This window comes from Haematobia irritans, chromosome 5 (genome assembly GCF_050003625.1).
Source record: "Haematobia irritans isolate KBUSLIRL chromosome 5, ASM5000362v1, whole genome shotgun sequence".
Classification (NCBI taxonomy): domain Eukaryota; kingdom Metazoa; phylum Arthropoda; class Insecta; order Diptera; family Muscidae; genus Haematobia; species Haematobia irritans.
Window position 1 is genome coordinate 80,649,736 of NC_134401.1, and position 24,534 is coordinate 80,674,269.

Consider the following 24,534-nt stretch of genomic DNA (forward strand, 5'->3'; position numbering starts at 1 on the left):
CACTTATTGTAAAAATTCCGTTGCTCATACGCCTTAGAGTACTACTCAGCGCAGTCTCTTGGGATCACATATTAAATACAATTGAACTCTTGGTAACAACAATAAAGTCAATGTATCATTTTTCTAAAACAGAAACGGAATGATTACCAAAGAAAAGCATTTGAGATAAGAATTTTATATTCGGGATGATTAATATGGTTTATCGGGCGTTAATCAGACTATCTGTCAATTGGCTGGATGTTGCTTTCGGGTGTTTGAATTTGTAACGGTAATAAATGTGGGAGATAATAGGTGACAGCGTTCTCTCTGTCCATACATATATAAATATATTAATCACCCCCTCATTTTGGTGAGTGCTTATTATTGTAATTATCTTGAGTTAATGGAATTAGTCTGTCTGATTATTGGCAATGAATGGGAGTATCTAACGTAGATCACAGAGCAACAGAATTCTAAAAACAAACATATATTCTACACACAATTGTCAACTGAGTGCTGTTTCGATGATTTTCGCGTTTTCATTAATTTTTTTACGTTTTGCATCCCACCAAGCACATCAAGTTAACAAACGGAATTCATTCAGTTTATAACGAACGGTTAGTTTGTCAAGACGTGTTAAGCGCTCGAAGCAAAAACCAGCTCTTGATAGAGACTTGAAAAACGAATAGACATTTAAAGCGGTATATTTTTCGGATTAGAGTTTGGTGAACTACTCAAGGTACAAAATACATCAGTTCAAAGTAAACGATCATTTAAAGATTTTTTGATTTTGAAATTAACAAACAACATTGAATAAAGCGCGCGGGTTTATGTGTGTGTATTTATGATTTGTGTTTGCTTTAGTGGAGAGCTTTAAGCTCATTGAGTTGTTATATGTGTCAGGTAGTGGATCAGGTTAAATGTGGAGTGAGGGATGGCGGTTGTGAGGTAGAAACTTGTTTGTTTTTTTCGTTTTTGTTTTTATAATCAAAATAAAAACCAAAACCACAACACAAAAGAACGAATGAATGAAATGTCAAACACATATGGGATACACTAAATTTGACATTTTATAAATAAAACAGAGAAGAGAACAGAGAAAGCTAAAAATCAAATCAGAAATCAGAAGAAACGTACCGAATAAAGTCGATTGAAATAACGCCGCCGATTGTATCATCATCCACCAAAAAATAAATTAGTAGATATTATATTGAGTAACGGCCATAGCAGAAGAGTATACATATATATACATACATCAGATTTTCACGGAGCAAAGGCCATTTCAGGAGGCTGACATTGGTGTATTTGCTGACTGGCCTACCGCCCTCCACAGGGTAATTGTGAGTTATGCGAGGGAAGATAAGCGATCAATTGATCTGTATGTTTCTTAGAGCTCATGATGTCATCCAGTAGCTAAGAAATATTAAAAATACTTTGCCTTACAAAATAATAATCATCGTTCATGCAAATCTAATCGGGCGAATATCTTAATTTTGTAGGTTATATCACACTGAAAGCAAACCATATCGCAAAAACTACTCCTCGAACTTATATTCAAAAAAGTACTTAAGCTATAAAATCTAAAAAGACTGAAAACAAGAAGGAAGCCAGTTAGAACGAAATTTTGAAAATGGACACAACAAAATCATATATCAGTGAGAAATACCAACACTTATGCAATCTCATGGAACGGGAAACTCTGGGAACAGAAGTCTTAATATATGGTACTTCAGGTCTAATGCTCTTGGTGGCCTATGCCAAACGGAGGCCGGCTTATTTAGTACGTCCATTTAAGAAGCCCTCGCACATTCCCGATAGACTTATCAATGAACGTGTAATGCATACTGGTCGCATTCAAGACATCCAACAGAAGGGCCAAGATACTTTGCTTTTCATCAGTCATCGTCCTTTGATACCATTTTTCATGAGCAGTAATCGTCTATTGCCCATTAAATTACCTGGAGTTAAAGTAAATGGCAATGGATTCGCATGGTTGCAACAGTGTTTAGTGGGCAAGGAGGCCACATTCATACCCCTAAATAAAAAGGCATCGGACGACTACGTTGTCTCACAATTGTGCTTGGTTCACCCACCAAAGGGAAATCGTTTGATAGATATATCGGAGACATTGTTAAAGCTGCGATTTGCTCGCTACGACCCGGACGCAAATGGGAGCATTAAGAAAAATGCCAAATATTATCAGCATTTATCGAAGGTTGAAACTTCTACGATATCACGAGAAGCTTTGGTTTTTAGAGTTTCCAGTTATCCATGGTTGTGGAGAAAACTACATGAATTCAGAGCTGCCTTATTGCCGAAGGAAAAACTCTTACCAGAATTAGTTCGTTAAGCTTAGCACTCGATTTGTTACGGCTAATGTGGAAGTTGCTCTATTTTGACCGGTTGTTTTGTAAGAACTAAAGACAGTAAAATCAAATGACAAATTTTTCACGTCAATCCTAGACTTTAGTAAATAAGAACAAAACTGCGAATACTAAAGATCACAACTTCAAATAAGTTAATATTGTGGAAAGGCAAGTGCTCAGTGATCTAAATAGGAACCGTCCCTGTTATTTGAATTGGTATTCAAATCACTGTTTTCACCTATAATTGTAAGTCCATATTAAAAATTCCAGGAATAATATTCAAATTTTCAACAGTATCTAACTGCTCAAAACTTTGACAATTCGTGAAATTTTTCTTCTCATCTCAATGATATATCGAGAAGATTCCAACAAAATTCGATATTAAATTATAAAGAAGAAGTACATGACGAACGATTTTTTTCGAATTTGGGTTTCATGAACGGCCAGATAATGGCTGTCTATGAATTTCAGAGCTAAGCCTTAAAATACTGCGCTATTCTGTCCCGTTATAATTTTCATATATTATGGAATGCGTTCGGCAGTGAACTTTAATTCACGATTACCTCTTATAAATAATTCCAAAGCACCTAGTCGTAAAACAGTTAATGCGTTGGGTCAAATTAGCTCATGTTCAGAAGAGTGTTTTTGGAGTATGTGTCAGTTCGAATTTATCTTTTTCGCAATTCAAAATTTTGGGCAAAATATTTCGGAGAATGAGTGCTTTCCTACTTCAAATATACAACAGTTGCACTAGAATACTTGAATTCAGCGACAAAAAAAAATGTGAAAAAATATTGCTCAAACTTTTAATTTGTTGTACATAAATATCGAAAACCAACAACCAATATTATATTGAGTTTTGAGTTTCGCCAAGAAAACCATACAAAATTTGATCCAAAACAACTCGTACTTAAGGTTTCGTTTTCTATCGATAAAAAGTCCTTTATCTAAATTTTCATATATAAATATGAAAATTTTGCAAATGGTTGATAACAATATTTTTATTCATTTTGATAAGTAATAAGGATGGATGAGACTAGTATTGAGTGGTATTGGTGTTGAGCCAACTGGAAAATTGGGCAGTTATTAAGATTGAAAACTTTGGCGATAGGCCCTTTTGTTAGAGATAAGAAATGTGTAAATTGCCTTAATTATTTGAGTATTGCATACATATATTAACAAAGTATAGTAAACAAATCTTTTCATTAACTTATTTTATGTTGGTGTGACATGAACAATAAAAAAAAATATTATTTCTAAATTGAAAAACGTCCTAATGTTATTCAGTGTTTTTGCCCAAGATGTATGTATAATGAGTAAGTGGTGGCAATTGACAGAATTTGTAATCAACGCAATTTTCTATTGTGAATCTTAAAACATTTCCTTTATTTCAGTCGCTAACACTATAATTTGAAATCCTTTTCTAAAAAAGACTACCCGGTGAAGCATTGTAAAAATAATAGTTCTCAGCCACTTTAAAACCTATTTACAATGGATTAGGCTAAGATTGAACTTGAGAAATTTTTGAAAAAAATGTGTTTATTAGCAAAAACTTCTCAGTACATTTGTAAGAATTTTTGAAATTGAAATTAATATTTATGTATCAAACATATTGGAGAATGTGTGGAAAGCAAGCAACGAACTTCGCTTGAAATTTTTTCACTGTAAAAAAGAGAAGCATATTATTTTTTGTTAAATGTTGATGTAAAAATAGTACATAATTCAATATTTTTAATTTTCTGGAAATTACAACTTCCCTGTTTTTATTTGTGATCAAAAGTAAGAGTAAATGCAATAATTAACTTAAATTGGGATTATATGAACTTTTGGTACATACGTTAGGGGTTTTAGTTTGTTTCTCCACAACTCATCAAATTAGATTAACTGGTCCACTGCCTGTTTACATTAAAAGAACGAATATCCTGCCAATTGATATTATGCGTAATATTATTGGACTTCTTGTGTATCCAACTAAAACGAATTATATTATCAAATTAAATAAAAAATAAAATTTTTGTTATCTTTGCATAAAAATATAAATTATAAGGAAGGAGACAATCAGCATCATGGGGTGTGGAATGCATATGGTCAAATATATACTATTTTTATTCAATCTTCTATGTTCGGTAAGTACATTCTGTTAATTGTTATACCTAAATTATTTTTAAGGAAAATTTAATGCAAAAATTATGTTGAAATTATGAGGTTCTTTTTATCAAACAATAAAGGAAAATATAATGAGTGCAACCAAAAAATGCATTAGTAAACACAAGAGAAAAATCGGCTAAAACAGCAGAAGGTCTGCTGAAAAAAGCAGACACTGTCTGCTATCTTTTGCACAAAAATCTAAATAGATTAAATTAAGGTGTAACATCAAACAAAAGGATATTAGATGGCAGGAATATATAAAAAAAACTATTTTTGGTTCTTGTACACCCGAAGAAATTTGTTAGAAGACACATCAGAAAATTCTGCTAAAACCACAAAAAGTATGCTGAAAAAAGGAAAACAGTCACTGTTTTTTGAAATGGTAAACATTAGCTGCTATATTTAAAGCTAGAGTACACTAATTACAGTTTGCTCTTTTTAGCAAAATTTTTTCCATGGGTGTAGGGTAACAAGTTTTATACATTTTTGTTCAGTAGACCGTGAAGTACAAAAATGTAACAGCGGACACCGACTGCTGCTTTAAGTAGACATTTTTCTTGAATATAGGTTTTAAATTTAATTTAGAATTTAAAACAAATAACAAAAATTAAATAGAGCATAAACTAATTAAAAATAATATTATTTAAAGTAAAGAATTAAAATTAAGTATAAGTTCATATTTTTTTATACAAAATATTGCAACTAGAACCTTCTGTTGCAAACCTTTTATTGTGCTAGTAACATTGCAGTTTTAGACACCAATTTCTGAAACAAAAACTTTTGTAGTGTTATTAGAGTGTGGTATGGAAAAATCAACAATCAAGTTTACATTAATACAATTTCTTTCTCTAAACAAATCGGCAGCCTTACTATTCTAATATTGTTTAAAAATACAAATTAAAATTCAGCAAGAATTGGGCACACCCTAATTTATTTCTATTCATAATTGTTGCATCAACAATGCCTCGTTGCTGCCAGTGGTGAGGCATAACGACATTGCTTAAAACCATCTATCCAAAAGCCCGCAAAGCTTCCGTTCCACAAAAAAAAAAAATAATAACCATTCAAATTGTAAACAGGTTTCGAAGAAAAATACATGAGCGCTTATTACAAAAAACACACACACAAAGATTGCTTTAATTACAATGGGCTCCTACAGATCGTGTAATGGCTTACAAAGCACATTTTTGACTCGGTAGATTAATAAACAAATTTCTGTGTACAATATATAAGGTTTCTTGCCGGCTATGATAGTATAATGCATGACGTCATATAATTCCAAAATGATTAGTAATGGAAATTGATCATTACTAACATAGTAAAAATCATTTAAGTAGCATTGATTGTTGTTAAAATAATTTACTATAACTATGTAATAGATCCCACAATTTGTCATCGATTAAAAACAAAATACAACCCGTGAAAACTACTACTACCGTTATAGTAAGTAGACAGTTTCTTTCGTCACTATACACAAAAGATATTTGACCATGTTCAATTAACAAACTAGGGCTCGATAAAAATTAGCATCGAACATCATCAACATTAGTGTAATTATCATTACACTAATTACAAAAATAACATTTTGCTCTTGAAACAGGTTTGAGGTGATCATATTCCTTCTCTGCGTGTATAGGCTATGAAATATTTTGAGGACTTTGCATCCTTGGTTTAAAGCTTTTTTGGAATTAAGAAACAATACTTTCAAGTATATGCTATAATTTGGATTTTTTTACCTGCATTCTTTTGTATGCGAATAATTCTATTAATATATCGCAAAAAAGAGAGTGAATTCAACAAATTAGATATGTATCCTAATTTTAATTTTATTGATCCTAATTTTAAAGCTTGATTGGTTCCCAAAAAATGTCTTTATTTTAAAGTGCGCATCTTTTGGTTCGAAATCAATACCAAAATCCTTGAAAGAAGATCAAAATCAAGTAATTTTTTTTGTGTATATAAGCCATTTTTTGATATATTCCCTGTATAGACAAATCTCCATACTTTACTTCATCTACACTCAAAAAAGAGGGCGATGAACATTATTTTAGTTCATGAAGATTAGTTGATTTTAGTTAAATTTTGCCCAATGTGAGCAAGTGCTCCTTATTTCAATAACATTTTGCATACTTTAATGGCGAGAATGAGAAAATGGGGAAAAAATGTATACCATTGTTACTAAAGAATAAAACAGTTCATATTTTCCTAAAAGTTTGCTTTAATTGAGTTCATAAGTCACTAAAATGAATAAATTTCGCTAAAATTGTACCTGTCTTGAACTTCGTATAGTGCTAAAGACATTTTAACAATTTCTAAATCCAATTTTATCCTTCGACATAAGAAAAAAACCTACATTTTCTTTCATGTTCGATTCACTTTTTTTGGGTATATACATTTTTACTTGGGTTCTAGATATTATCTTAAATTCGTTTGACCATTTTAGAAAATCTTTTCGAAAAATGTATGTAACAAAAGGGAAATAAGTTTGAACTTTAAGCTCAATTCAGGAGCGGATTTTATATATTTTTGGGCTAAATGAAAGATTGTAGCAAGAGACTTCCTTTTGTCAAACTGTAATAAACTTAGTATGAATTATGTAAATATTGTTTCCACTGGTTTACAGAATGTTATTTTACTTAGTATTGCCACATGACCAAGTAACAAAAGCTAGCCTAGAGCTTTTTTCAATTCTAATATAAAAAAAAAACACAACAGCATTTTGATCTCAGCTTCAAATAATTTACCAACATGCATTTTAGCTACCAGTTTTGAGAATGTTCTATGAGTATCCAAGGCTAACAACATTAGGGGCGTATGATCAAAGCGATTAGAATAAAATTCTCTGCTAATATACATATTTTAACAGATTTTCCAATTTTGTCATTCCATTTGGTAGTCATCAAAGTATTGTTCTGGAACCCCACACCGAAGAAAATTGCGTACACCCAAAGAAATTTGTTAGTAGGGACAGCAGAAAAGTCTGCTAAAACAGCAGAAAGTCTGCTGAAAAAGGGGCAGCAGTTACTGTTTGCTGAAATAGCAAACATTTCCTGCTATTTTTTAAACTCGACTACAATAAATCATGTTTTAGTTTGGTTGAAACAAATAAAAATATCAACTTACGAGCTATCCTAACATAATTAAAACAATATTTTATGAACATCTATAGCAATTGATTAAAAATCTGAATATTTATCGAATTGAGGCATAACAGCAAACAAAATGTTTGCTGATCGTATTTATGAGCTTGTAAGTATATTGCAGTGCACAAATATACCAAAAATTACATTTGGTTCTTAAATATGCTTTGGGGAAAAATTTATAACCTAAAAATTATATAATTTGTTGTTCATTAGGGCCTGAAGTACAAAAATACAACAGCAGACATCGACTGCTGTTATTTGCAGACTTTTTTCTATGAGTGTAGTTAAACTATCGCTAAATTTAACTTATATTTATTGCAAAAAAAAATATTTGTAGTTACATTTTATTACTTTTTTTTTTTAAATTTTCCACAGCCTAATGAAATTTTTCTTTTCTAAGTATGTCTCAAACATTTTACGAATTAAACGTGGGTATAAAGTTCAACGACCGTACGTACATAAGTTCAATATGAACTAAACCAAACGAAAATTCTCATACAACTCCCAAAAATAGTAAGAATGTGTGGTTAAAATGGCCATGATTTGGCGCCAATGATTTTTTTCTTTACTTTTAGTTATTTTTTTCTTCTATGAGGAGGTGTAATTACATTAGTTGAGTTAAAAAGTACCACAGGGCGTTAAATTTTGCTGGATTTAACAACGCTTTGTGGAAATCTCAAAATGTGTGAAATAGTCCAAATTTCGCACGACGTAGTTCATTCTTGCTATAAAACAGTTTACATTTTTTTTCTGTGCACGAAGATCCATCGCATATTTCAGAGTAGTTCAAGCGATATCTTTCCGTATTCAGCAATGACATCTTTTGTAAAAGCTAGCGGCCTATAACTGGGCTGGTACCAGTTTGTCGTATTTTCATCTAATTCATTGATATACTCGCTTGATATTAAAATTTTATTAGATCTACACATTTACTCAAATACAATTGTCAAAATAATCTATTGTTCAACATATTCCAAATTTTCCATTCTGGTGCAATTGGAATGCTCAAAGACAGAAATAATGTCACCAAAATATTTCCAATTAAAAAGTTGATTGAAGTTGAAAACGTAATCAATTAAAACATTAACTGATACAATAAACTGTTTAATCAACGTCAATTAAATATTAATTATCCCAATTGACATTTTTATTAAATACCAAAAAAATATTAATTGAAAATTTTGTTCGAAAATAATTGCATACTATTTATTTGTTCATTAAATTTTGACTCAAATATATATTTATAATCCATATTCATAAGAAAGTACAAAGAAAGTACAAATATTAAAATTTTATTAGATCTACATATTTACTCAAATACAATTGTCAAAATAATCTATTGTTCAACATATTCCAAATTTTCCATTCTGGTGCAATTGGAATGCTCAAAGACAGAAATAATGTCACAAAAATATTTCCAATTAAAAAGTTGATTGAAGTTGAAAACGTAATCAATTAAAACATTAACTGATACAATAAACTGTTTAATCAACGTCAATTAAATATTAATTATCCCAATTGACATTTTTATTAAATACCAAAAAATATTAATTGAAAATTTTGTTCGAAAATAATTGCATACTATTTATTTGTTCATTAAATTTTGACTCAAATATATATAATCCATATTCATAAGAAAGTACAAATTGTAAACTTTTCAACTAAAGGAAAAATAATTGTAAATAATATAAAAACATATTGCCTCAATTAAATATTAATAAAGTTTTTCGACCAAAATCAGTTAATTCTGATTATTAATTTTGTTCGGCTTGAGGTCATAGAAACAATCGATTATTGATTTGTTTTAATATTTATTTCCAATATTTCGGTTAAGTAATATGAGGAAATCCTGCAGGAAGCTCTTTAACAAAGCAAAGTCCACAAGAGCTCCGGAGGATTGGGACACTTACAATATGAATCTAAGAGGATATAAACGAGAACTGAGAAGGGCTCAACATAACTTTTGGAATGATTACTGTAGCAGTATTGAGACTACAGAAGGTACTAGCATCCACTAACTCCGCTCCAGGTTTCATTAAAACATCGGAGGGCAATTGGACAACGTCCAGTGAGGAGACGTTGGAGGTACTTTTGGACACACACTTTCCTGGAAATCAGACGGTTTAACCATGTTCTGGCGGTGTAACAGAGGCTCAGCGGTCATTTCTTATCGAGGAAATTGTATCGGAATCTAGAATAAAATATTCCAGGGGAACTAGAATCTGTTGGTATGCCTCTGGCTACCTGCAAGCTCTTACTGCGTGAGAAGGCCGTTATGATGGCCATTGTTCGATGGGAGAATTGTAAGGGTTGTAACGACACCAAGCAAATATGGCCCCATTTAAACTTAAACCGCACACTAGATATGCTAGTGTTCTCGAAACGCCAGATATCACTCCTTATATCTGCTATAACGGTTCGCTGCCAGATAGGCGATTTTGCAAAAACTATTGGTGCGAAGTATAATGACTATTGTATGAGCTGTCATGATGCGGAGGAAAAGGAATCAATTAAACACCTCTTGTGTGAGCGTCCTGCATTTTGTGTAAAGCGCAAGCAACTTTTAGGAGCATATAGCTTCAGATTACTGGCGGATCTGGAAAACGTTAACTTAAGAAGTCTGTTAATGTTTTTGGAGCAATCTGGTTGGTTCAACAAAAGTAAATAATAGAGAAGGTAATAGGTACTTTTAGTGAAATGTGGTACCACAATGGACTGAATAGTCTAAGTGAGCCTGAAACTTAATCGGGCTGCCACTTTAACCCAACCTAACCTTCGACCAAAATCAATGAAATTTTTAATGTAACCAATGAAAAAAATAATTGAAAGTCCGAAGAAATCACTTAATTTTTTTAATCAAGTATATTTTGTATTACTAATTACATTAGTGATTGATACTATTATTTTTGTAATTAAAGAAATTTCATTGGATCTATTAATTTCAGGAATGAATCAGAAAACTATTTTTTATGTGAGACATTCCAAAGAAAAGGCAAAAGAATGTCTCCTAGCAGGAGAAATTAGATCACCCTTATATGACAAGGACTTAACTTGGAGCATTCCGAAACATTGCCACCATCAATAGCCAGCAAAAGTTTATTCGATATGTTTCAAATGGGCATTCCATTTAATTTACAAAAAATTCTTTTTATTGTATATTTTTTATTTATTTATAATTATTTTTCCTTTAGATGAAATTATTTTCTGTTAATTTTATAAGAGTTTATAGTTTCTTACGAATTTTCCGATTTTAGTTATAAGGTAAGTACTATGTTCGCTTTTCGCGTTGAAATTTTCGTGGTTACTTTATTCAAACAGTCCAATATAAAGCAGATAAATTAACTCAATTGATGCGATGTTTCTTGTTTCTCTAGATTTCGACAAGACTTTACAGGAATAAGTTTGTTTTCATTTATAGTTTCGATTATTTAAGGAAAAGTAATCGCGAAAATAAAGTGGTTTTCAACTCGAAAACCGAACATAGTACCCACCTATAGTCGGATTTTTCTTTGTATTATTTCCGTACAAAATGAATTGGAAACATTTTGTTATTTGATAAAAATATTATTTAGGACAATTAATATGTTAGTTAACGTAATTTTTCAATCATTTTCTTAACTGACTTTATTTTTTAATCTGTATCAGTATATTTTTAATTGATTAATTGTATCAGTATATTTTTAATTGATTACGCCTTCAATTTCAATAAACTTTGTAATAGAGGTGTGCACGTGACACGAAATTGTCGTGAATCAGGAAAAATTCCGTGACTCATGCGTGCGCCGTAAGTCACGCTGATGGCAACGGCGTGAGTGTGCGTGATCAATAAACCAAAAGTCGTGCGTGAGAGTGAGTCACGAAAATAATTGTTTTCGTGAGTGTGCGTTGATAACGAATTTCGGAAAAATGCGCTCACGAAAAAAATTCCGCCCACGGACATAAAACGCTTACGAAATGAATTCATTTACAATTTTAGTGACACCTGGGAATGTGCGTGATTACAAATTTTCTTTTCGTGAGTGTGCGTGAGTCCTACCAAACAATATCGTGCATAAGTAAGATTTTTCCGTCGTGACTGTGCGTGAGTAAAATATTACTCACTGGTGATAATTTTTTATCTGTACATAGTTTTTTTCATAAATGGTATCATCCCCTTTTGAGAATGTGTATCAGAACAATTCATATGATGATAGAAGGTTTAAAGTTAAAGAGCAGTGACAGTGTAGCCAAAACTGTCAACTCCCGTGGTATTGGAAATACCGATTCGTACATGTAAAGTGTACAGATTCCCGAGAAAACGGTTGCTTAAATTTCTACGCAGAAAATTCAAAATTTATTGGCAAATCGGTTTTGGTGTCTACTTGAAACTATTAGGATGACGAACGGATAGTCGAGATTCGACAATGGTTGTTAAAGCACCAAAATTGGCGTACTTGTTTAACAAATTTGATATACCACGCTGCCCTCACAACATGACCTCATTTTTTTTTTTTCGAATGTAATAAAATCGGTAACATTGGTTTCTAAACTCGTTTAAGCCCTTTTCCTATATTTTTATCAATTTCCTATATTTTATCCAATTGTTTTTTTCAATTTGAATATTTCTTTTCGTCATGGAAAGTAAAAGTTAAGAGAATGGAAAATCGAGTTTAATTAACTTTCAACATTAGAAACATTCATCTGTTGCCAGCAATTACTTTCGAGAATATTGAAATGTGAAAACTCATCATCTTTTTTGTTCTTTGTGGTGAGAGGTCAACACTGGGGATCAAATGCTTTAATTGGTTCCAAAGGGGGAGTAATGTGATCACGGAAGGGTTCAGCCACTCAACAATTATTTTTCACAGAGAGTACGATTTTTAACTTAGGAAGTTTTCACAACCACATTGTCCACGTACAACGGGTGTGCATCGGGTGAATATTTTTTTCGTGTTGATGGCTTGACCGACCGCCAATTCTTCTATTAGTGGACTTTTATTTAACGGCATACTCATCTATTATGGTGTTTAATATTCTTGTTGTTTTTGTTTGGGACATTTTGCATATATTATAATTTAATTAATTTCGGAAATAATTGCGTCATATTCTAGCCTAACAGACAAAAATAGACTTTGTTTTTTTGTTAAAAAAGAAAAGAACGAAACAAGGGAAGAAACAAACAAATAAAATTTTTGTCGTTATTTAATAAAAATTCGATGGTGATGACTATGACTTAAACTATGATAAAAAACAAAAACAAACAAAACAAAATAAAAAAAACGTAATGGGTAGTATTTGGATTTTTGTTGTTGTTGTTCTCCTTTGGAATAATCTCACGTTTTGTATTTTTAGCTGTTGTCATCCTCCGTCAACATTGTTCTTGTGAATATATTTTCAAACTTACATTGAATTACTTACACTTGTTGAGAATGTAATTAAATTTAGTTTTATAACCAACTGTTCGTTTTTTATTTATTACATACATATATGGTGGCTGTATATTTTGTTGTTAGGCTAACAGTGAATTCCGTGTGACATTTGTCTATTGAGTCTTTGTTGATGTTGTAGACTAGAAAAAGGCATGTGAAAGGTCAGTATCACAAAGCTGATAGAAAATTCAGGAAAAACTTGAGAGAGTACAAAATTTCCGTCCTTGCTAAATGAAACAAATCATTCATATTAGAATACAATTGTAACCCGTGCTTTAAATACATACCAAATATTTCAAATTCCAGAAATTATTGAAATATTAAATATTTTATTTTTTTGCAGCAATGCTGTGTACGTATGTATACTTTGCAAAATACATAATAAAATATTTTTTTAAATTTCATTATATTTAATTTTGAAACAAAACATAATTTTTAACCTATTGTCAAAACACTTTCTTGACATACTGTACATTTTAACATTAAACTCCTTTAAAAATGGCTTTATATGGGTGGGGCTCACAACACTCAAAAAAAGTGAACCTAATATTTCGCTAAAGCCGATTTAATTCTATTTTAGTTTAAGGCCAGTATGCACCTCTAGCGACATTTTCGGTAGCAAAAATTTATTTAAGTCTACAACAAAAAAAAAAAAAACAGGGCTGTGTACACAAATTTTAAACCAGCTAATCGCTTTTAAAAATTGTTAATATATGTTCCAAATATTCGTCAAATAAATTGTTTATTATTTACAGACCTTTTAAAACTTTTACGCACACAATGATTGTAATAAATTAAATGTTTGCTGCCAAAATATGCTTTTGACAACCCTGTTATCTTCATTAGAGGTGCGTACCAGCTTACGAAATTGAACGCTACCGAAAATTTCGTTAGCATAAATAGCAATGCATTTCTTATGGGAATGAAATTTTTCGCTAGAGGTGCATACCGGCCTTTATGGAATTATTACGTTTTAAAAAAGTTTCCATTACTTTAATATTTTTTTTTGCGTACGTTAGTTAAATTAGGGAGCCACTGTGGTGCAATGGTTAGCATGCCCGCCTTGCATACACAAGGTCGTGGGTTCGATTCCTGCTACGACCGAACACCAACAAGTTTTTCAACGGTGGATTATCCCACCTCAGTAATGCTGGTGACATTTCTGAGGGTTTCAAAGCTTCTCTAAGTGGTTTCACTGCAATGTGGAACGCCGATCGGACTCGGCTATTAAAAAGAGGGCCCTTGTCATTGAGCTTAACATGGAATCGGGCAGCACTCAGTGATAAGAGAGAAGTTCACCACTGTGGTATCACAATGGCCTGAATAGTCTAAGTGAGCCTGATACATCGGGCTGCCACCTAACCTAACCAACCTAGTTAAATTAACTAAAACAGAGGAGAAAATATACACAAATGAAGCATAAAGATTAACTAAAATCGTCTCCCCCCAAAAATAGTTCAGAAAATTTGTAAATTTTCCCAAAATGAATTTCCCATCAATTTTTGCAATTTTTAATTACAATTTTGTCCTTCAAACTACAAAATTGTGTTTAAAAACTAAAAAAATAATCATGTCTAATAAATTTTCTTGATTTTGTCCAAAAATTATTTACTTATTTGGCGTGACATCTGCGTTTCCAATACAGTTTAGTTAAAATTTCTGAAATTAATCTATTTTTTCTAAAATTAACTAAAATTTTCTTTCTTGGTGGGTTCACTTTTTTTTTTGAGTGTACAAAGAAAAAAAAAATACATCGTTTTAGTGGAAGAGTGAACTGTCTCGTGCGAATATTGAAACAAATTGTATTCCATTTTTTTTGAGATTTCGATAATGCATTGTGAAATTAAAGAGAATTTATTTACTGTTTGCGAAAAGTAAAGAAAACAATTATTGGCGCCAAATCATTAACCACGTCGTAGTTCATTATTACAATTTTTGAGAAGTGTAACAGGTTGGCTGATAAGTCCCCGGTCTAACAAAGAAAAACACATTTTTTTTGTCAAAATTCGTTTTTATTATTCAACATAGTTCCCTTCAAGGGCGATACAACGACCTTCCAATTTTTTGATACCATTTTGGTAGTACTCCTTCGGTTTTGCCTGAAAATTCTAAAAACAATTCAATATTATTGAAGTAGTCCTTAAATTCGATGATTTTTTGTAACTTGACTATGTAGCTAAAGATTATTCAAAAATAGGAGATTACTTTCAAAACTTTATTATAAACGAGCTTTTAAAATGAAATATGAAATAATTTATACATGAACTCTAGTTTGCATTTGAAAATTTAATACCACATGATTCCAATTTGTTTCCTAGTTTCAAATACGCAATAGTCAAACGTAAAAGAGAATGTCGTTTAAATATCTACTTAGTGGAATTATCCGCTTCTTTGGTTTGGAGGCAACGCCACAATCATTATTTTTGAACACATAATTTTTGGAACTGCACAAGTTATCTTTTAGTGTACTATGGTTCCTGTAGTAGAAGCTGTATCTAAATTGTATCATCTAATCTTTCAAGAATATCTGACTTTCCATATTTTTGACAATCTTGAAACTCTATAATTTTTTATGTAGTCACTTTTTATGTATACATTGAAAAAATACGCACGCAATTTATATTATATTTATGACAATTTGAAATTTAGCTCTCTCCGTTAAAGTCGTATTATCTTTGTGGACAGTCAAATTTTCTTTAAGATAAGGAAAAACATCTTTGTTTTAAAGAAATAATTTTAAATTGACAGAGAGTTCGAATCTTTGGGTTAGAGATAAAAAGGCATCAACAATAGCTAAAGAAACTTACGTGATTTAAATTAACTGAGATATTGACTTTTTGGATTAAAGATAAAAATCTTCAAACATAAGCTAAGTTTTATTTTTAGGATTTTGCATTATTTTGAAATTACAAATTAGATTTTTAACCTGGCATTTATTTGCAGCTGAATATCTTTGTTATTATACCGCAAAATGAAAATAGAAATTCGTTAAATGCGATCTGTATTTTAATTTTAATTTTATACAGCATACATTCAGATTGCTTTTTCAGCAAACACATACATGGTTGTCGAAATTAGACACATAATGCCCTACCTATCTAAAATCTTCGAAAAGATTATTCATAACCAGCTTCAGAGCTATATTACTCAACATTATTTGCTAACTACACGACAATCTGGGTTTAGACTAAACCATAGCTGCATTACTGCGCTTACCGATGTTGTAGAGACAATTAGGGCAGGGCTCGACAACAATGATATCGGGTTCCTAATTTTGCTTGATCACTCCAAGGCATTTGACAGTGTTTGCCACTCAATACTTACTGAAAAACTGAGACGAAACTTTAGCCTCTCTGAAACACGTTTACTGGGATCATATCTGTCGCAACGATCACAATACACAACGAATGGAACTTATAACTCTTTACTTCTTCCACTTCCAAGAGGGTTACCACAAGGATCAATCCTTGGACCCCCCTATACTCAATATATTCGAATGATCTACCTGATCAAATTAAACATAATCACATCCAAATGTACGCTGACGATGTGCAGCTTTATTCAACATGCAAACTGAATTCCATTGCGTCTTGTGTATCGAATCTTAACGCAGACCTGCAACGAATACTGAATTGGGCCCCAAAAAAACTGTTTAATACTTAACCCTAATAAGTCGAAGGCAATTATAATCCGGAACAGAAATGTTGACATAGGTGACAACGTCAACATTTACCTCTGATCCACTCAAATTGAAATTGTAGACAAAGCAAAGAATCTTGGTGTAATATTTAATAAGAATCTTACCTGGTCTGACAATATTGCTTCGACCTGTGGGAAAGTATATTCAATGCTTAGAAATCTGTGGACTACCCAACACTTTACACCATTGAATATTAGAATACTGTTAGTAAAAAGCTATATATTACCTACTTTACTGTATGCTTCAAAAGTTTTCGCTGATATGAATACAAATGACAAAAGAAAGCTTCAAACTACTTTTAACAATGCAGTAAGATATGTTTTTGGTTTAAAAAGATTTGACAGAGTCTCACAATACTCATTGCTGATTCTAAAACTGCCATTGGAAAAATACCTAATTTGTAGATCTTTAGTATTGTTACATAAAACAATCTACACCAGTAAACCATGCGAACTTGATTTTTGCCCGATCATCGAGAGGGAAAAACATTATACAAGTCGCACATCGTCGTCACACATCGGAAAGACATTTCTTTATTAGCACGATCCGTCTATGTAATCAGCTCCCGAATGTACTGAAAGTAATATCTGATACGCAACGATTCAAGAGAAATATTCTGGAATATTATTCACCCATGTGAAATATTTCAAACTAGGGGATACTACCCTTTTGTCCACATTGATATGATATATTTTAAAATATTGTTATTTATTTATATATTACATTAATTTTAATTCAATTAAAACATATTAATAACACTACAATAATAATTTAACTATGTTACTCCAGTACTATAACTTATAAGATGTAATCTTGTTGTACTGGAAATGATATTTAATAAAGAAATGAAATAAATGAAAAAAAAATCGAGAAAATAACATGGTTGCGACAACATCCAAAAATAACAGTTTGCTCTTAAAACAGGTTTGGGGTGATCATATTTCTTCTCTGGGTGTAGATTTAAAGCTTGACGACTCTTTAAAAATGTCTTTATTTTGGCTCGGAATCAGTGTCAAAATCCTTAAGGGAAGGTCAAAATCGTGAATCCAAGTAATATATTCGTATCGTAACTCTATGAAAATGGCTTCATAATCATCTTTTAATTCGATTTATCTCTGGATATACAGGTCGCAACTGCTTTCAGAACTTCATGCACTGAAAAAAATATTGACCTATATGAAAGATAATGCAGCCTAACAAAATAAGGATACGCAATTTACACAACATTAAGGACAAATTTCTTTAAAATAAAGCCAGAGGTCACAACTTCTTCATGAAATGTCATACAAAATATTTTTCGTCTTTGCACAGGAAGAACGCATTTTTGATGATGGTGATTTCATGACCAGGAGATCGGTCTATATGGTCAAAACTGATTTAAAATACAAGCTGTTATGTGACCAATTTCGATATTGGTTAAATATCAAATTCGAACTAAGAATGTTGGGTGGTTTAACAGTGAAGACGATTTTTTTATTTCTATCAAATGTGTACTTCATACGGTTCGAAATCGATACTTCTATGTATGCCAAACTTTCTATATCCCTCAACCAATGTTGCTGATTATAAAGAGAAGTAAGAAAGGCCATTGTTCGGTGGGAAACAGAAAATGAAGCCGGTCCATTTTTGACGCAGCGGTTTTCTTTAAATTGAGTCGAAATAAATTTGTCAAAAATGGGGTATGTGGCCAAATTTGGATCCGTTGGTTAAAGTAATTTTCTTATTTAAAGATAAAACTACCAAGACAAATTATGATCAAGAAACTTATATCCCCAAAGGAATTTTGCACAGATAAACTCATGAAATTTTCGAATAAAAAATGTTTATTTGAATTAAGAAAGATTTACCAGGAAATTTTCTAGTTGCACTAAAATAGTTTTTACGATCCAAAATCCGGCAATCGAGTACATTTCATTAAGTGTAATTGCGATTGGTTAATGTCAAACATATTTATGTTCCTTTTTTCCAAGTTGATTGACTGATAGTTGATAAATCCGGTTAATTATAACTCGTTCTGTCAAACAGTAGTTACTGATAATGATGATAACTTAATTGCCTCTTGATATCATTCACTATTTAGTAGAATGAATGCCAAACAAAATGCGTTGACATAAACGTTGCCATAATCCACAAACACTTGCACAGCAATTAGTGCATAATTTTAATCAAATATCATGGGAAAATGAATGAAGTTAATAAGTATTTTCCCGTTCCAGGTATTTCCCGGTTCAGTGAAACAAAGTCTAACCATACGCAAAAATGTTCTCTATTTCAATGATTTACGTATCGATTTTCAGCCAAAGGCTGAGATAAACGAAATTGTAGACAATACATGGTGGCCGAGCTACATTTTATAAAGAGCTATATTTTATTTCTTTTTTAATTTTATTGTTGCAAAGCAAAAATAACATCAATATTAGAATCTCCCAGCAAAAACTCTCATTACCCGGTAATCTTGTAGATAATGTAATAATCACTTATTAATTGGCATCGCTCCGGATTACATTTACATACGCATGTCCTAAGAGGAAAGTACTTCTCTCCAAGCATAAGTAGTGCTTTTAAAGCACATAATCACCTAATATGTAATCACTTATTCGTACACCCTCACAAAAAATCGCTTCTGTAACATATACTCCCAAACATATTTTGCTTCAAGCATATACATTTTTGGGTATTGCCCAAACATTTATATGTTTGATCTCTTCCAATATATAATATGTTTGAAAGCATATTGGTCTAAACAATATATGTCGGTTGTATAAATTCCAAACATTTTGTATTTTTGCATCCAAATTCAATAATGTTGTCTTCCAAAAAACAATATGTTATTATGTGAACATATAATATGTTTGGAAGCATTTTGCACCCAAAAATATTATATGCTTAAAAAAATTCTCCCAAACAATATTGTGCTCAAAAATTTATTTATTTATTTACCATCATAATGAATTATGAAAATAAACAGGTAATATAGGTGTTAACAACATAGGTTTTCGACCTGAATGCTCAAAATGTTGTTTCTGCCTAATTGTATATTCCCCCACATCTTTCTCACTTCCACGAGATTTTTTAGTTCTTAGCACCTTTTTCTGTAATACAAACATTGTAGAAGAAATTATTCAATTTTATGATTTTTTTTATTTTAATTTTACCTTTTGCCGGACGGGGATTCGAACAGCGGACCACACAGTTTGTAAGGATCAAAGAAGTAGCTGATCGATTGCCCAAGGAAAAATAAAATGTTAATTTTGTAATAACAAGCAACAACCACCAACTTAATTCAATATCGCTCCATGTTAAATAGCGCTCCAAGCTACTAAACACATATATGTTTATAGGCTATTTCTAAATTAATATATGTTTGCATCCAAGCATATTATATTTACAAACATTTTATGTCCCAAACATAATATGTTCTAACATATTAACATATATGTCCCAAACATGTTATGCTAGTTTATGAACATTATATGCTTGCACTCAAAAATATTGTGTTTAAAAATTTGTGTTCCAAACATATAATGTTTATAGCCAAACATATCATCCGTGTAGATACACCAAATCTTGCAAAATAGCCACTTATTGTCTCAGACAACCAAATCTCTAAAATATTGATTTCTATCGCCGATTACAATGGATCAAAATATAGCAAGTAATGCTATAATAGGAGCACTACTTGAATAGAAACGAATATTGTATAAACAAAAAATCTAATAAATCATCTAAATAATATTTTAAGTGTGAAAATTAAGTTCACACTTAAAATAGAAATAAATGTAGGTTGTTTAAGGGAGTTGGATTCGTGAATTACGTTATAATATATCCAATTAGGTTCGAAATCTACCAAACATGGATTTTAAGTCCTTTTTTCATAAGGCAAATGGCATTTGAAATATAGTTTAAGTGCATTTTGGAAGTGCAATATGAATGAGGTATAAGAAAGCATTTATTTAAAACATAATATGATAATGTCATTAATTTAAAACACAATTATTATGAAATATTTGTGATAAAAATTTCTTAACGGAAAAATCTTCAGAATTACCGTTACATTGCATATTCTTTTTGATTTTTTAAGTAAAAGCTCAATTATGTGAATAATTATACCTAATGGTACCATCATTTATTCTATTTTATTAATTTATTAACAATCAACTGCCTAAAAATTTGAGAATAACAATTCGAAAATTACCGAGAAGTATTTATTTTTGTCATTACAAATTAGTCATTATAACTCACCGCAATGTAATGCAACGTGTAATGACAGCTTTGCTCCTAGTAATGCCAATTGTAATGAGATGTGGTTACCTAGTTTTTGCTAGGCTGTTTAGATTTATTCGAATTGTCTACCTTTAGCACCAATTATTCTACCATTTTGTTAGTTCACAACAATGTTCGTGTAATGGAAATTTTTGTTGAGTTTGCATTGCTTTTCATTACTTCATTTTCATTATCTCAATTTTTGCTTCATTTTCACATGATTTTAGTTTATGTGAATTTACATATGCTAGAATTTACTTTATGTTACAATTTTATTTTATATGCAGAGTTTACACGCAAAGTAGGAATATGATCACCTCAAACATGTTTCAAATTTATAATGTTACTTTTTCAATCGAAATATGTAAAATGTTTTTCAAAACCCTGTTAATTACTCGATAATTATGTATTGGATTTCGGCAAGCATATTATGTTTTATTCTATATTCCCCGTGAGAAATCAATATTATGATATTGTAACATGTTCTGGGTGTACAATGTTCAATAACGTCACCTTTTCTCCGGAAGAAGATTCGAAACACCATCAAACACACAATCCGCTGGGTAAACTAGCTCAACCGACTATCTCAATTCTTAAATGGATTTTTGTCCATAGCGTATATACACAATGATGCCCATTTATAGACTAGATTGAAATACACACACACAAGCACATTCAAAGAAGCTGCATTTGAAGAAAACAAAAACTTTATTTGCAAATGCTTGATTTCACATTCTTTCAAACATACAATACAATACTGAACAAAAACAGGAATAATGTAATTTTCTATATATATTCAACATTTTCCCAAGATTTTGAGAAGCTCATTCAGATAAGATTTTGCACAAAATATGAAGTTTATCCTATTAAAAATTATTTCCCAATCTCACTTGAATTTTAATTACAATAAGATCACAAATAAATTATTGTATATATAAATTTGTACAAAACATTTTTGAATATTGGATATCATTTTTCTTATTTTGTCTATTCTAGATATGTGGCATATTACTGATCGTGTTTGGAGGCCTACTTTTCTCAAAAGTACACACTGTAGAGGATTTTGCGGAGGCGGTTAAAACGCAACAAGTTCCAGTAACAATGATCGTTTTAGGTGTTGTGATACTGATGATATCCTTCTTCGGATGCTGTGGCGCCATTCGTGAGAGTTATTGCATGTCCATGACAGTGAGTTACATATGCTATTTTGTTGTGAGTTATTAACCTCTATTATTTTTTTTTATTCGAAACTCCAGTACTCCATACTATTATTTGTACTGATGATTGGTCAATTGGTTTTAGTCACATACATGTGGCTACAGAAGGACAAATATTTAATTATTATGGGTGATGTTGTGGAAAAGGCTTGGCAAAATAGGACTCGCAAATCCGACTACATGGATGCCCTTCAAATTAGTGTAAGTATATGAGTGTCATGTGCCTACAATCTTGGATAAGTCGATGAATAATTTTGTCATTAAACAATGTAGATGGAATGTTGCGGCCGAGTTAGCTTGCGTGATTATAGCTATCAAGGCTACTATCCCGCATCCTGTTGCAAGGGCGCTAGACAATGCACTGAGAGTAACATCTTCAAAGTTGGCTGCAAACAGGCGTTTGTTGACTTTTGGGATTCAAATGCAGACATTATCAAATATGCTGGTCTAATTATCGCTGCTATCGAGGTTTGTTAATCCTGATTATAAGACAGTTAACTCTTATCTACAATATCTTATATTGAGTTTTTCGAGTACCAAAAATTAAAAACGGAACCTAGTTCGGATACACTCAAAAAAAGTTTACTTGGATCTAAAGATATTGAACTTCTCTTAAGAATTTTGGTATTGATTGCGAGCCAAATACTATTATATAGTTATCTAGCTTTAAATCGAAATTATTACACACCAAAGAAGGAATTTTAGAGCAAAATTTTACATGTAATATATTTGTCGCAAAAACATATTTTTCTCTGCAAACATAATGCACTGAAAAAAAAGCATGCGCGGTTCTAACGATTTTGTCTTTACATTAACAATTTTAGTAATGATTCCGAGCCAAAGAGGCGGAGAATACAAGAAAGGATACTTTTAAGACACGATTCTCTTTTAAATTTGGGCTTTGTGTACTTGCTTCTATGAAGCAAATTTTAATTTTTCGTTCGTTCGTGTTATTAGAGTAGAGACAAAATCTTTGGAATCGGGCATGCTGTTTTTTCAGTGTATGTTAGATAAAAAAGGCAGATAAAATATACATATAAGCCAATTCACTTTGTTTTCTCTTTTAAGTTTGAGTTTTACGTACTTGATTCTAGAAAACAAATTTTATTTTTGTCGTTTTTTCAATTTTATCAAAGTCCTTTAAAATTTGTTCACGCCAAACTTAAATTTCCAAATTCAGATTCGACTCCAATTAGAAATTATGCTATGTTCCGCGTATAAAACGGCTTTGAAATAAACTAGTCTACACAGACTTGTACAAAAAGCCTAAAAGGCGATTTCATTATTTTAAAGTATTTGTGAGGATTATTAAAGCCAAGATGCCATAGTCAAACAAAATTTGTTTTCATGCACAGATACCCAGTTTTAAGTCGAATCACTTAACTACACGCAACAAAAAAAAAAAAGGTTTGAAAAACGTGTACCGAAAACGTTTGTCTTTTGTTAGAGTTGTTTGAATTTCTTAAAAAATTGCAAAATTTCATAATTATTTCTTCCAATAAAAACAAAAAAATTTTGATCCAAAAACACAGTCCATGTCATTTATATCAAGCACTGTTCTTTTCTGACACATTTTGAGGTTTCATTATAAAAATTGAATATAGCAGTTTGTAATGCCAAACATCTTTTTCGCTTTTTTTCTTCATATGCTACCAAAGTCCTTTAAAAACGAGTTAACGACAACTTTATTTTCCAAATTCAGACTCGACTTCCAGTAGAAATTATGCTATGTTTCAAGTAAAAAACGTCTTAAAAATAAAGTATTGAAAAATATGTCCTTTTTGAACAATTTTTTGCTTTGTAGTCAAGATGCAAAAAGACAACAAATTTAAAGATAATTTCATTAATATTAAAGAATTTTTCTCAATTATTAAAGTCAAGTTGGCCTTACCACAAAAAAATTTTCTTTCGTGTTATGATACCCATTTTTAAGTAAAATCACTTAATTATAAGGACAATACGACTTCATTGAAATATTTATCGACTTTTGGACAAAGATAAAATCTTTATATTGGAGAAATGTGTCTTCTATGCTAAGCAAAATAAGATACATAATTTCCGTGAACACAACATGGTTGCGACAAACATGTTACATGTTTGCCGTCAAAAGGTAACAATTTGCTCTTAAAACAAGTTTCCTTCTCCGCGTGCAGATAGTTTAAAGTAAAAATTAATTTTAAGGATCTTTCAATCAAAGATTCCAGATCCTCAAAATAACCCTTTATTTTAAAGAAATTTGGTATTGTGTAGTTTGCGAGATTAGGGTTAACTTTACATATAAGGTCAATATTTTTTCAGTGTAAGGATGTT

The 24,534-nt window shown here is 31.2% G+C and overlaps 2 protein-coding genes and 1 long non-coding RNA gene across 6 annotated transcripts in view; 2 read left to right on the forward strand and 1 right to left on the reverse strand.

The window, feature by feature from the left end:
* The first annotated feature begins 578 nt into the window (after positions 1–578).
* Tsp42Ea (Tetraspanin 42Ea) overlaps positions 579–24,534 on the forward strand; it is a 36,260-nt gene continuing 12,304 nt past the window's right edge. Inside the window, exons 1-5 of the mRNA XM_075308753.1 lie at positions 579–718; positions 4,393–4,471; positions 22,004–22,195; positions 22,264–22,425; positions 22,498–22,692. Coding sequence (XP_075164868.1) covers positions 4,412–4,471; positions 22,004–22,195; positions 22,264–22,425; positions 22,498–22,692 — 609 coding nt within the window. The 5' untranslated portion in view covers positions 579–718; positions 4,393–4,411. The remainder of the gene's footprint in view (positions 719–4,392; positions 4,472–22,003; positions 22,196–22,263; positions 22,426–22,497; positions 22,693–24,534) is intronic.
* On the forward strand, positions 597–4,365 carry LOC142237439 (uncharacterized). Of its 4 annotated transcripts, none has more exons than XM_075308752.1 (2): positions 597–718; positions 1,479–4,365. In XM_075308752.1, exon 2 carries the CDS (start codon positions 1,610–1,612, stop codon positions 2,327–2,329), a length of 720 nt encoding a protein of 239 aa, XP_075164867.1. In that variant the 5' UTR covers positions 597–718; positions 1,479–1,609; the 3' UTR covers positions 2,330–4,365. The 4 variants fall into 4 exon arrangements, with proteins under 4 accessions (XP_075164867.1, XP_075164865.1, XP_075164864.1 ...); XM_075308750.1 differs by lacking the exon at positions 597–718 and adding an exon at positions 1,055–1,357; XM_075308749.1 differs by lacking the exon at positions 597–718 and adding an exon at positions 1,055–1,319.
* LOC142237442 (uncharacterized) overlaps positions 4,190–24,534 on the reverse strand; it is a 38,890-nt gene continuing 18,545 nt past the window's right edge. Inside the window, exon 3 of the long non-coding RNA XR_012722489.1 lies at positions 4,190–4,316. This is a non-coding gene — a long non-coding RNA (uncharacterized LOC142237442). The remainder of the gene's footprint in view (positions 4,317–24,534) is intronic.

Coding starts and splice junctions, on each gene's coding strand:
- LOC142237439 (XM_075308752.1), top strand. CDS start 1,610: ATGGACACAACAAAATCATATATCAGTGAGAAATACCAACACTTATGC.